The sequence below is a fragment of the Lithobates pipiens genome, unplaced genomic scaffold, assembly GCF_037356315.1.
Source record: "Lithobates pipiens isolate NorthernLeopardFrog02 unplaced genomic scaffold, aLitPip1_a1.2 Scaffold_11, whole genome shotgun sequence".
Taxonomy (NCBI): domain Eukaryota; kingdom Metazoa; phylum Chordata; class Amphibia; order Anura; family Ranidae; genus Lithobates; species Lithobates pipiens.
Window position 1 is genome coordinate 20936646 of NW_027507696.1, and position 15203 is coordinate 20951848.

At 43.2% G+C, this 15203-nt stretch overlaps 1 protein-coding gene across 1 annotated transcript in view; it reads left to right on the plus strand.

Moving 5' to 3' along the window:
- Positions 1-15203, plus strand: part of GMPR2 (guanosine monophosphate reductase 2) — a 44811-nt gene that overhangs the window by 12478 nt on the left and 17130 nt on the right. Inside the window, exons 3-6 of the mRNA XM_077469689.1 lie at positions 9956-10075; positions 12440-12523; positions 12660-12833; positions 12926-13007. Coding sequence (XP_077325815.1) covers positions 9956-10075; positions 12440-12523; positions 12660-12833; positions 12926-13007 — 460 coding nt within the window. The remainder of the gene's footprint in view (positions 1-9955; positions 10076-12439; positions 12524-12659; positions 12834-12925; positions 13008-15203) is intronic.

Consider the following 15203-nt stretch of genomic DNA (forward strand, 5'->3'; position numbering starts at 1 on the left):
GCTATACCAGGCCCCTTACGCAAACAATTCCAGGGGAATCGCCATCCTGGTAGCTAAAACAGTTCAATTTTGCCTACACAGCCTTTAGTCGGACCAGCAGGGCAGGTTCCTTTTCCTACATGCAACAGTGGGCAGCCGTGAAATTCTCCTGCTGCCATTTTATATTCCCCCACCATTCCACTTCGTGGCCCTCAGGGAGGGAATAGCCTTTATGACGCAGCACTCCACAGTGCCAGCCATCTGGCTGGGCGATTTCAATGCAGTAATTGACTCCCACCTCGACAGACTCTACCAGTCCTCTGTATCACCGATCCAACCTACACTGACAAGATTTGGCAGGTTCCTATCTGAATTTGCCATGTCTGACACTTGGAGACTCAAATATCCCAATGCCAAGGCCTATTCCTGCTTCACCCCCTCCCAATCTGCTATGTCGCATATTGATATGATTTTGCTATCCCCTACCCTAACTCCATTATTGCAACAAGCCGGCTTCTGCACCCGGATTCTGTCGGATCATTCACCATATTGGGCTACCCTATGCTTGCCCTCCTCTCCACAGTCCCGCATATGGAGATTGAACCCATTCTGGTTCACGGTCCTCACCGATTTGGAGGCCATCCAGCGAAAGTGGACTCAATACTTCCAGTCAAATGCAGGATCAACCTCAATTGGTCTGATTTGGGAGGCCTTCAAACTTCATGCTCGCATGATCATGTCAAACCGAATAAATAGACACAAAGCCTCTTCTAAACACACCCTAAAGCAAGCTGAGGAAACACTGGAATCTTTAGAGCAAGTGTTCCTCACTAACCCCACGCCCTCAATCTCAGCTAAACTACATTTACAAGCCAGGCTTACAGACCACCTGCACTTTGAAAAAGCTAAAAAGGGAATCTTATTTAGCAAAAAGAGAATATATGAACACGGAGAACAGGCGTGTAAGTTATTAGCATATGGCTCATTTAGATCACAGCCCCCCAGTAGTAATCCAACTCCTGTCAGAAACTGGGACCACCCTCAGAGACCCAGTCCATATTGGCTCAGGAGTTCAAACACTTTTACGCTGACCTCTACACCTCCAGGGCCAACCGCCCCCTAAATGAATTACGTGCCCTCCTGCAAGATATAGAATTCCCCACCCTTACAGACTCCCAGATAGACCTCCTTGAGGCCCCCATTACAGAAGAATGCATGGCGTAAGCTATAGCATGCTTGCCACCATCCAAAGCTCCCGGCTCAGGCGGCCTTCCCTTAGAATTCTATTCTCAATTTTAGGAAACTCTACTACCCCAGTTACACGCATTATACTCCCATATATTCAAAACTAACACGCTCCCACGCAACATGAGTGAGGCCCTAATTGTCCTTATCCTGAAGCCAGGTAAAGACCCCCTGTATCCCGAATCATACCGCCCCATTTCCCTCCTACAATTAGACGTTAAAATATTGGCCAAAATTCTCGCCCTCAGACTGAACAAGGTAATACTCCATCTCATCCATGCTGATCAAACCAGCTTCATGCCCAATAAGAACATGGCATTAGACCTTAGAAGGTTATTTATGACTCTCCAAGCCCCCCACAACAATGCCGGTACTAGGGTGGTAGTTATCCTTGATGCCACCAATGCTTTTGATTCAGTAGAGTGGAGGTACCTATGGGAGTGCCTCTACAGATTTGGCTTTGGCCCCAGGTTTGTCAAATGGCTCCAGCTCTTATACCAAACCCCTACCGCTCGCATCCAAGTAAATGGACAAACATCTGGCTCCTTCCCATTGTCCCGAGGAACCCGCCAAGGCTGTCCCAGCTCACCCATGCTGTATGCACTAGTCGTTGAGCCACTAGCCATCTCCATCAGGGCGCATCCTGACATACGGGGCCTACACATGGGGCAGGTGACGGAGGTGATCAGCCTCTATGCTGATGACATGCTGCTCTACTTGGAGGATGCTGGTCCCTCACTGACGGCAGCCCTCCACTTAATCCAACACTTTGAGGCTTTCTCGGGACTCCAGATAAATTGGGGCAAATACCAAATTCTCCCTATAGACCTCACCGCCCCCACAGCCACACAAGCTGCTCTGCCCCTTGTGCGCACCAACCAAATTAAGTATCTTGGCGTACAATGCTCCCGCTCCCTTACAGACTATGTAAAATTGAACCTAGAACCACTTTTTGAACTCTTTAAATGCAAAACCCAGATATGGTCCAGACTCCCTCTAGGGGTCACTGGCCGGCTCAACCTAGTGAAGATGATTCTTCTTCCCAAACTACTGTACCTTTTTTGGCACGCTCCACTCTATGTTCCAGTCCATATGTTTAGAAACATGGAATCTATCCTTAACACATTTGTGTGGGGCTCTTCCAGGCACAAACTGGCGTGGCAGACCCTCAAATGCCCCGTTCATCTGGATGACACTGTCCTGCCCGACCTGGCACTATATTACCTTGCTTACCAACTATCCCACTTTTTCTACTTTTACAGCCATGATAAAGTCAGATACTCTACATTGGTGTGCGGCCATGGATGTAGTAGCTCACCCCTTCCAAATACTACTCTGCAAGCACCAGGGCCTTTCGCGACTGGGGGACAAACCTCACATGCTACTACATCACAACAAAATTTGGCACATAGCATATGCCATCACTTGGGGCCCTCCCTTACATGCCCATACACCATTATGGGAAAGCCCTCTCCTTCCAGAACTGCTGACCATCCCAGACCACAAAATATGGATAATTAAGAGAGTTATTTACCTATCCCAACTTTTTACCGGACGCACACTAAAGACGTTTCAAACCCTAAAAGAAGAATTTTTATCTCTCCAATTTCACACTCTTTCGATACTTACAAGTCCGACACGCCATTCGAACTCAATTTGGAAACCCCGTCCCTCTACTATAAACAATGATTCTGACGGACATGATACTTGGAGACGACTCTAAAAAACTGATATCCCTCCTCTATACCCAGCTCCTCACTCCCAGAGCTACGGCTCATGCTTACCGGCTTAAGACGAGGTGGGAGCCGGACCTAGGGGAAATTGAAGACGAGCAATGGGGGGAGATCTTGGAGACACCCAAAAAGGTGTCGCTTAAGCTCTCCGATAGACTTACGCACCACTATATCCTCCGTAAATCATACATTACTCCTACCCGAATCTCCAAATATAAAGCTGACGCCGACCCGACATACCCCAGATGTGGTGATGCCAACAGCACTTTCCACCACCTCATATGGTCCTGCCCTCCCATCCAACAGTACTGGACACAAATCATCAAATTTCTTTATGACCATATGGGATCCCCCCCTAACACCGTGCCCACGTCAATGCATACTTGGCCTCCTTCCTCTACCTGAAGAAGAGAAATACCTCACAACGTTCCTGCAGGAAACCTTGTTCACTGCCAGGATGCAAATAGCTCAATTATGGCTTAGACCTACTCCGCCCACAATCCAACAATGGAAGAGGGATGTGAACCTCACACTACCTTACAAAAAAATTCTTTATTCCCATCGTGGGTGCCCGGATAAATTCCACAAGATATGGGGTAGACGGATTGATGACTCCTCCACTTGTGATGCCTAGGGCCGATGAAAATATAGAAACAAAGAAATAGGGCAGACCATAACGACATTTTGCGATTACCCACACTGCCTAATATAGGAAAACATGTATGCACTGCTGTTTACATGCTACAAAGAAAATGAGGTAACAGATTGTATTAGTTCTAGATACGTATGTCAGACAAACATTGTACATCCTTTCAACACATTGGGGTGCCTGTTGCACCCGGCACCTGTTGTATTCTATTCTGTATTGACTTTTCTGCTCAATAAACTTTATTTTGGTTAAAAAAAAAAAAATTATGCATACTAACACATTATGACCTTAACCACTTAACAACCGGCCCATAGCCGAATGACGGCTACAGGGCGGTTGCTTAACTCTGAGAGGCCGTCATATGACGTCCTTCCAGAATTCCGCTCTTGCGCGCCCCCTGGGGTGTGCACTCGAGAGCATCTGTGCCCACCGGGTCCTGTGGCTCATCGCGGCCGTTTACCACGTGATCGCTCCGTCAAATGCAATACTCTGCAATAGCCTGCAATACCCTGCCAATACTCTGCAATACCCTACCAATACTCTGCCATAAATTGCCATACTCGGAGATACCCTGCAATACCCAGCCATACTCGGAGATACCCAGCCATACTCGGAGTTACCCAGCCATACTCGGTGATACCCTGCAATACCCAGCCATACTCAGTGATACCCTGCAATACCCAGCCATACTCGGTGATACCCTGCAATACCCAGCCATACTCGGTGATCCCCTGAAGTACCCAGCCATAGTCGGTGATACCCTGCAATACCCAGCCATAGTCGGTGATATCCTGCAATACCCAGCCATACTCGGTGATACCCTGCAATACCCAGCCATACTCGGTGATACTCTGCAATACCCAGCCATACCCGGTGATACTCTGCAATACCCAGCCATACCCGGTGATACTCTACAATACCCAGCCATACCCGGTGATACTCCGCAATACCCAGCCATACTTGTGATACTCTGCAATACCCTGCCATACTCGGCCATGCTCAGCCATACTCTGATACCCTGCAATACCCAGCCATACTCGGCCATGCTCAGCCATACTCGGTGATACCCTGCAATACTCGGTGATACCCAGCCATGCTTGGCTGTACTCGGCCTCTGTATGTGGCCAGGCTGTGGAAGTGTCACACATGTGGTATTGCTGTACTCAGGAGTAGGAGAATCTATTTTGGAGTGTAATTTTTGGTATGTACATGCTATGTGTTAGAAATATTGTATAAATGGACAACTTTGTGTTAAAAAAAAAAAATGCATTTTAACCACTTCCCGCCCGCCGGCCGTCATATGATGTTCTTGAATTTGTGCGGGGATATCTGAATGATGCCTGTAGCTACAGGCATCATTCAGATATTCAGATATCAGCTTTTTCAGCTGGCGATTCCCTACACCATAAGAACAATCATAGCGGCTGTTCCACTGCTTGATCATTCTTACAGGAGGCGAGAGGGGACGCCCCCCCCCCCCCCCGCCGCCCTCCGGTGCTTCTACCGACTCGTCAATACGATCAAAGCCAGAATCGTTTTTTTCGTTTTTTTTATTTCAGACTTCCCAGCCTAGAGGTGAGATGTGGGGTCTTATTTACCCCATATCTCACTGTAAAGAGGACCTGTCATGCCATAGACCTATTACAAGGGATGTTTACATTCCTTGTAATAGGAATAAAAGTGATCAAAAAAATTATTTTTGGGGAAAAAAATGTCAAACTAAAATAAATAAAGTAAAATGAACAATAAAAAAAAAATTTAAAGCGCCCCTGTCCCCATGTGCTCACATGCAGAAGCGCACGAATACGTAAGTCCCGCCCACATATGAAAACGGTGTTAGAACCACACATGTGAGGTATCGCTGCGAACGTTAGAGCGAGAGCAATAATTCTAGCCCTAGACCTCCTCTGTAACCAAAAACATGTAACCATTAAAAAAATGTAAAGCGTCGCCTATGGGGATTTTTAAGTAGCGACGTTTGGCACCATTCCACGAGCGTGTGGAATTTTGAAGAGTGACATGTTAGGTATCTATTTACTCAGCGTAACTTCATCTTTCACATTATGCAAAAACATTGGGCTAACTTTACTGTTTTTTTTTTTTTTTTTAAGCACAAAACCGTTTTTTTTTTTTTTTTAAACGCGTTCGAAAAATTGCTGCGCAAATACCGTGCGAGATAAAAAGTTGCAATGACCACCATTGTATTCTCTAGGGTATTTGCTAAAAAAAACATATATATATAATGTTTTGGGGTTCTATGCAATTTTCTAGCAAATAAATGATAATTTTTACATGTAGGAGAGAAATGTCAGAATTGGCCTGGGTGCTCCAGAACGCCTGATGGTGCTTCCTGCATGTTGGGCCTCTGTATGTGGCCACGCTGTGTAAAAGTCTCACACATGTGGTATCGCCATACTCGGGAGTAATAGCAGAATGTGTTTTGGGGTGTAATTTGTGGTATACATATGCTGTGTGTGAGAAATAACCTGATAATATGACAATTTTGTGAAAAAAAAAAAAGGAAAAAAATCTTGATTTTGCAAAGAATTGTGGGAAAAAATGACAACTTCAAAAAACTCAACATGGCTCTTACTAAATACCTTGGAATGTCTTCTATCCAAAAAGGGGTCATTTGGGGGGTATTTGTACTTTTATGGCATGTTAGTGTCTCAAGAAATGAGAAAGGCCGTCAGTCCTTCAGGTGTGATCAATTTTCAGATATTGGCACCATAGCTTGTGGACTCTAAAACTTTCACAAAGATCAAATAATATCCACCAATTTGTACTTATTTTTACCAAAGATATGTAGTAGTATAAATTTTGGCCAAAATTTATGAAGAAAAATTACTAATCTGCTAAATTTTATAACAGAAACAAAGAAAATTCATTTTTTTTACAGAATTTTCTGTCTTTTTTCTTTTATAGCACAAAACATAAAAAACCCAGCGGTGATTAAATACCACCAAAAGAAAGCTCTATTTGTGTGAAAAAAAGGACAAAAATTTCATATGGGTACAGTGTTGCATGACTGAGTAATTGTCATTCAAAATGTGAGAGCACCGAAAGCTGAAAATTGGTGTGGTTATTAAGGGTGTTTAAGTGCCCAGTGGTCAAGTGGTTAACCTACAGGGGGAACATTTTATTTTATTTTATTTTTTTACAGTTTACCATCGCTTTAAGTCCCAGTGTGTGAAGTCAGCGTTTTGAATGTATTCTGAGGAGGTTGTAAAGTCTAGCCAGCAGAACCTTCTCCGTTGGAAGGTGGTTTAACCCGTTGTAACTGAATGCGGGTGTAAGCTCCAAATTGTTCTGTTTAGAGCTTACACTCTCCACCCATACCTCCCTCTCCTACGTGACAACACATGGGTCTAATGATTACCAAACCATAGGTTCGCTTTCATTTACACGTTTGAAGAGGTGTCATATACAATTATATTTTATTAAAGATTTTAGCTAGCTTCCATATTTTTACCTTCTTCTCTTCTGAAGACATAATGTAACGCAATCACTTTTCTTCTCTCTGTTGTCACTAAACATAGGTTGATTGGGAAGATGTTAGCTACAGGAAGCTTTGGTAATCCCTAGAATCATAAGGATAATGTTATTTCTGGGGCTGAATTGCACACACACACACACACACACACATATATATATATATATATATATATATATATGTATATTGTTGCACATGCCATACGTTTAATTCTAGTTTTCTTTGTGTTTTTCTAATCATAACATTGTTTAGCATAAACTGTTAGACACTGAAAATATATATGTATAAATAAGTGCAGCGCTTAAAGACACCTATATCAATAAGTGAGAGTATGCATTTAAAGTGAAAAAACAAATGATATTGACAGAAAAGTCCACTAAAATCCAAAAGAGGTATAGACAGTCTCACAGTCAATCTCCATGGACCTCAAAGTGGTATGTCTGGGACTTCTGAAGTTGCCAGATGGCATTCATAGAAGAATAACTCGCAACCTTCTCAGACCTCAGAACCTCTTGAGAACAGATTGGAAGAATATTAAAGAAGGTAGGTACTATTAGCAGATGAGTTGGACACATCCACCTTATAGTAGTGTGTCATACGAGCTTATGGGGGGGCTCCAACAGCAGAACCTGATGCAACCAGCCGGATGGTGTTTCACCTTGGAATTCCTTGTAGTCTCCAGTTGAAAGAGGTAGATGACGTTTCCAAGCCGTGGATCGCTATAAGACTTGGCACCAGAAATCTCATAAGGATTCACCATAGGGGGGACAAAGCATAAAAAAACGCCTCGCATATTGAAATACAACCAATGATGGTTTATTGAAAATATTCAAATTAACCACTTGCCGCCCGCCCTATAGGCAATTGACGGCTGCAAAGTGGTTGCATAATCCTGACCGGACGTCATATGACGTGATCAGGATTATGAGCCGCTGCGAGCCCCCGGGGGCGCGCATCGCGGCGATCGTTGTTGCGGGTTGTCAGTCTGACACCCGGCAACTACAATCTCGGTAAAGAGTCTCCGACGGAGACTCTTTACCACGTGATCAGCCGTGTCCAATCACGGCTGATCACAGTGTAAATGGGAAGAGCCGGTGGTCGGCTTTCCCTCACTCGCGTCTGTCAGACGCGAGTAGAGGAGAGCCGATCGGCTGCTCCTCTGACAGGGGGGGTCTGTGCTGATCGATTATCAGCATAGCCCCCCCGAGGATGCCCACACTGGACCACCAGGGACGCCACCAGACCACCAGGGAAAAGGTAATGCTCCCTAGACCACCAGGGATGCCAGTCAGCACAATGGATGCCAATCAGTGCCCATAATGGATGCCAATCAGTGCCCACAATGGGCATCACTGATTGGCATGCATTATTGTTTGGCACTGATTGGCATCCATTACTATAGTATAACACCAATGCCGCCAATAACCCCCCAGCTGTGCTGCCTATGAGTGCCCACCTGTGCCGCCTATGAGTGCCCACCTGTGCCGCCTATCAGTGCCCACCTGTGCCGCCTATCAGTGCCCACCTGTGCCGCCTATCCATGCCCACCCATGCCCATCTGTGCTGCCTATCCATGCCCATCTGTGCCGCCCATCCATGCCAATCCGTGCCAGCTATCAGTGCCAATTTGTGCCACCTATCAGTGTTCGTCCGTGTCGCCCATCAGTGCCGCCCATCAGTGCCGCCTATCAGTGCCACATATCAGTGTCCATCAATGCCACCTCATCAGTGCCACTTCATTGGTGCCCATCAGTGCCCATCAGTGTAGCCCCATCAGTGCCCATCAGTGAAGGAGAAAACGTACTTATTTACAAAGTTTTGAAACTGAAACAAAAAAAAACATTTTTTTATTCAAAATTTTCGGTATTTTTTTATTTGTAGCGCAAAAAATAAAAACCGTAGAGGTGATCAAATACCACCAAAAGAAAGCTCTATTTGTGGGAAAAAAATGATAAAAATTTCATTTGGGTACAGTGTAGCATGACCGCGCAATTGTCATTCAAAGTGCGACAGCGCTGAAAGCTCAAAATTGGTCTGGGCAGGAAGGTGTTTAAGTGCCCTGTATTGAAGTGGTTAAAATAGGACTAATAGTCCATAAAAATCACGTGACACATAAAAACAAGAAATTAGCAATGTGGGGAACAGAAAAATGCAGGGCCTACGCGTTTCGACCTCTAAGTCGTCTACAGGGGCAACGTTTTTTATGCTTTGTCCTCCCTATGGTGAATCCTTATGAGATTTCTGGTGCCAAGTCTTATAGTGATCCACGGCTCGGAAACTTCATCTACCTCTTCCAACTGGAGACTACAAGGAATTCCAAGGTGAAACACCATCTGGCTGGTGGCATCAAGGTGTGCTGTTGGAGCCCCCCCCATAAGCTCGTATGACACACTACTATAAGGTGGATGTGTCCAACTCATCTGGTAAGAGTACCTACCTTCTTTAATCTTCTTACAATCTGTTCTGTTCTTCTATGAATGCCATCTGGCAACTTCAGAAGTCCCAGACATACCACTTTGAGGTCCATGGAGATTGACTTTGAGACTGTCTATACCTCTTTTGGATTTTAGTGGACTTTTCTGTCAATATCATTTGTTTTTTCACTTTAAATGCATACTCTTACTTATTGATTTAGGTGTCTTTAAGCGCTGCACTTATTTATACATTATAGTTTAAACTTGGTTTGTTTGTGTGCTAGCAGCTTGGCTGTGTTTGTCACAGGAATATTGCAGTTTCGCTATTTTGCAAATTCACTATTTAATTAGTGCAGTGTTTTTCCTTTGTATTAGACTGAAAATATATAATCGTGAAATATATTTTTCTCCCTGCTGTATACTCCTACTTTTTGTCTTGCAGGTGGAGCTCACCCGTGCATTTACATTCAGGAACTCAGGCAAAAGCTACCAAGGCATTCCTATAATTGCTGCCAATATGGACACTGTGGGGACTTTTGAGATGGCAAGAGCCTTGTGCAAAGTGAGGGACAGGCTTCAATTATTAATTTGCGTACTGTCATGGTTTTATTAGTCATCAAGTAATTTAAACAACAGCTATTCATTTTTAAGGAAAGAATTTCATCATATTAATGCAAAAATATAAAAACAAATTTGTCACCCTTCACGCTTAATCTACAGATGGCACTTGCAAGGGCACAGTGTTTTCCTAATATTAGCCACAAAGTGAGTTTATTTTTGCCCAACAAATGAAAATAATACATCTTGAGTGTTGGTTCTTAAAACCCAGTTGAAGCCTCCCTAATTACTACTATAATGCAGTAAAGTACAGTAATAAATATGCTATTTTTGTGTAATTTTTTATATTATGTGTTGCAGCAGGTTCAGCTTCCTTAGGAAGAATGAATGCTGGTGTCTGGAATTCTTAAACCAACACAAATATTCTTTATATCATTACTAACATTGCCCCTGCATTCCCTTATCCCTCTCCCACACTTTTTTTTCCTCTTTCCCATCCCCCTTTTCTTGCCACCTTCTGTGCCTCCCTTTCCTTACCTTTCTTGCTTGCCCCTACCCTTACCCAAACCTGCCACTCCTACACTCCCTGGACCCTGAAGAGTACACTGTGTCTTTTGGTTGGCACCCAGTTGTGCAGCTTACATTCTGCAAGGGCCCAATATCCATCCCTTTAACCACTTGCCTACTGTTTATAAATGGCGGCTGGTTGAACAGGATTTTAAACGCACTCCCAGCTGCTATCTGGTCTACCTTTTCACAAGTTTCACCAGGCGGATGTTACAGCCTCATCTGATGCCAGTTTTGGATGTAAGGTCCTTTAGGCGGCTCATTGAGTTTCAAGCATTCTCCAGTTTTCTGCTTTCTTGAGCTTGATATCAGTAGTTGCTGCGTTGCCCACCCCTGAGTTGGACTGCTTTTGAATGTTCTGAAGTTTTAAGACTTCCTGTGTTCCATAATGGGCAACAATGAAAACAGGAGTCCATTGAGGGACACAGGAAGTCCCAAACCTTTGGGTTATACTGTTACCCACAGGACGGTTGGACTCTGGCAAACAAAACAAAAAGCATCCCTTGGTTTTGTTGCAAATGACTACATTGAGCATGATTACAAGCACAAAGAGGTGGGCTCTGTGTCCCTTACTAGGCTCCAAAAAAAAAGGATTTAAAAAAAAAAAAAATATATATATATATATATATATTATTACTGTATATGTGCCTGACTGCATTACAGTAATAAATAAGGAGGCTTTGATGGGGCTTTAACTTCTGACAAATGCTCAAATGTTACTATTTTCATGAATATGAGGACCTACCTAAACTATCCAATTCATTTGTATCCAAATCAGGTTGGCCCTTGTACTACATAGTTATGGTGGATCAATAGAGATTATACAATCAGATTGTGACGTGTGTAGTAATCTTTAGAAATATAGAGGAAATGACTTATGAGGCTAGGGGTGCCCCCAAGAAGTTTAAGAAAGTATGGTTCCGATGGGTTGACTCCAGCGATACATTGGAGGAAAAGAGAGAATAGGGCGTTTGCATAGATTTAATCCTTCTTGAACTTAGAGGGAAGAAGGTCTCTTTCCAGTAGGAGCAAAGGTGGGCTATTTTAATTCTACCTAAAATGGCACTGAAGGTGGACATCCCTTGGGATGGGAGTTTTTTTTCTTAGGGGTTTTCAATTTGTTTTAGGTTTAAAAAAAAAAAGGAAAGCGCATACATGGGAAAATGGCTGGTTTGGAAACAGATTTGGTTTGGATATGCCATGGTTGATATGCACAATGTTACTATTCTTAATACATCTTGGTTGTTTGTTTGTTTTTCTCAATTTTTATGGATGTAACCCATGTCGGATATATTGTTTGTAAAATACTTACATGTGCAATAAAAATCTTTTTACACTGTGAAAAAAAAAAAAGAAATATAGAGGAAAAAGTGGTCTTACCAAAGATATTTTGAATGATTCCAGGGAAAAAAACATGTTTTATAGGAATGAGCAATCTTTTCAGCAGGAATAATTGTTACTGCTTGCGCAAAAACAATACAACACACATAAAATTATTACAATTATTAAGCCCCATACACACTATCAGTTTTTCTGCTGAGTTTTTCCTTCAGGTTTACCAAAACCATGTAGTGAAAGGGCCTGCCTGATTGCATAAAAATGGTTTGACTTCATATTATATGGTTTGGGTAAATCTGAAGGAAAAACTCAGAAGAAAAACTGATGTGTGTGTGTGGGGCTTTAGAATTAAATGTTTATTTTCATGTTCTTTAACCCCTGTGACAATGATGCTATGTAGTCACATAACTGAATATAATCAGCACTGTGAATTCACTTTAATCTTTTGCTTATTTCCCTTCAGTTTTCTCTGTTCACGGCAATACATAAGCATTATTCACCTGAGGAGTGGAAGCAGTTTGCCTGTGACTACCCGGAATGTCTGGATGTGAGTGAGAAATTCTTCTAGTTTCCTTCAAATATTTGGTTTTGCAGTCTATTACTGACCTTCTATCCAATCAGCAGCACCTTTTTCTCTTATGTACAGATTTAATTGTGAATATATTGTTCTGCATGTTCTGCAGAATGTGGCTGTGAGCTCTGGCACTGGGCAGACAGATTTTCAGCATCTGGAGGACGTTTTGTCTGCTGTCCCTCAAGTTCGTTATATATGCCTTGATGTGGCTAATGGCTATTCTGAGCAGTTTGTCCAACATGTGAAGGATGTAAGAGCCAGGTTCCCCAACCATACAATCATGGTGAGAAAACATGACTTCTCTCTTTGTCCAAGTTTTAAATGCGCACTATTCTTGCCCTGACTTCTTACTCAAAAGGTGCTTTCTGTCTGCAGGCTGGAAACGTGGTTACTGGAGAGATGGTGGAAGAATTAATTCTTTCAGGCGCAGATATTATCAAAGTTGGAATAGGGCCAGGTACTAACTTATTTAACTGTAGCACATTCAGGTAGCATAAAGATTCCCTTTTGCAGTCATCTCTTTGCAGGATTTTAGGACTGAACTGCACAACTGAGTTGTAGTTGCATGTTTTAATTGCATTCACTGATCTAATTTATTTAACAAATTGATTTGTTTAACTGTATATTTCTGGGATTAGCATCATATATGTACATATTTTACTGTAGTTTATACACACATGGCGTTAATGCAATATCCTTGCCCTTTGATTTCATTAGGTAATGTGGTCCATGTGGTTACACTTTTATCTAGTCATAGCACAGTATAATATACTCTCCTGTTGGTCACTGTGCTTAAATCCACACTATTAGAAATCATCTATTGGACTAAGTACTCAGTCATGCTGTACTCTACAAAAGAATACATACAGTGAAACTATATCTTTAAATTTAATTTTTTTTAACCCCTTCCTGGGAAATTAACACATATATGCGGCCCCACTGCACTGGGCTTTTTTTCCCGTGGGGCTCACCGAGATCCCGGGCCCCGTACTAACGAACGGGACCCAGATCTCCGGATTCTGGGTCACCTGATCGCTTTGGTAGCCTCTGGTTGGCTACCACAGTGATCAGTCACTGTGAAGCCTGCCCCTGTGTTTTTCTCTCTCTGTAAATGGAGAGTAAAGATGCAATGGGAGTTATTTACGAAAGACAAATCCACTTTGCACTACAAGTGCACTTGAAAGTGCAGTCGCTGTAAATCTAAGGGGTAGCTCTGAAATGAGTGGAAGCTCTGCTGATTTTATCATCCAGTCATGTGCAAGCTAAAATGCTTTTTTTTTATTTTCCTTGCATGTCCCCCTCAGATCTTCAGCCACTTCAGTGCCAGTTAGGCTGCTGTCACACTGGGACATCGGTGGCGTTGGCGGTAAATCGCTGCTATTTTTAGCGGCGATTTACCGTAGTTTTTGATGAGGTTTTCATCCGCTAGCGGGGTGCTTTTAACCCCCGATAGCAGCCGGAAAAGGGTTAAAACGCCCCGCAAAGCGCCGCTGCAGCCAGCACTTTGCCATTGGATCGGCTGCTCTGCCCATTCATTTAAATGGGTAGGAGCTGTTTAGGAGCAGTGTATACACCACTCTTTCACCGCTCCTAATCCCCCGTACACACAGTCGGACATTCCGACCACAAAATCCGTTTGATTTTTTCTGTTGGATTTTGTCCGAAACTGGTGTTGCATACACACGGTTGGACAAAGTTGTCGGAAAATCCAATCGCTCGGAGCGTGATGACGTTCGTTTGTTATGACGGGACTACGTTCAGGCTAGTAGCCAATAGCTTTGGTCTCGTAATTTGATCTGAGCATGCGTGGCACTTTGTCTGATCGGAATTCTCTACAAACGATCGGAAAACGTAAGATCGGATTTTGTTGTCGAAAAATTTGAGATCCTGCTCTCAAATATTTTTCGTCGGAATTTCCGATGGAAAAAGTCCAATAGAGCCCACACATGATCAGATTTTCCGACAATATGATCCGATCGAACCTTTTCCGTCTGAATTTCCGACCGTGTGTACAGGGCCTATGTTGCTGCTTGCAGGAGATCCCTTTCACACTGAGACTGCAGGGGAGCCATTTTTCAGGCGCTTTACAGGCACTATTTTTAGCCCAAAAGTGCCTGAAAAACCTTTCAGTGTGAAAGGGGTCTTAGTGACAGTGGGTTTTAGGTAGAACAAAAATAAATAAAAAAGGCAAAATGCACACTATTGCTTCTGGGATGTACTACGGCTACAAACAACTGACATACACATATGTGGTATCGCTGTGATCATTAAGTAGGTAGGTTATGGTAGTAACAAGAAATATACAGCGTACACACAACCGTTTTTCCATCAGAATAAACTCGTTTAGAACGCAATGACGTACGACGGGACTAGAAAAAGGAGGTTCAGTAGCCAATAGCTGCCCTTGCGTTGTTTTTGTTCTGTCGGACCAGCATACAGACGAGCGGTTTTCCCAATAGGAATTGATTCCGTTGGAAAGATTTAAAACATGTTCTATTTCTTGGTCCGTCAGAATTATTGAAACAAAAAGTCAGATGAAGCCCACACACGATCGGAATATGCGATGAAATGATTCCGTCTGACCTTTTCTGCCGGAAAGTCCGGTCATGTGTACACGGCATAAGTGACAAAATTAGACCTCTATAGCCCCTGA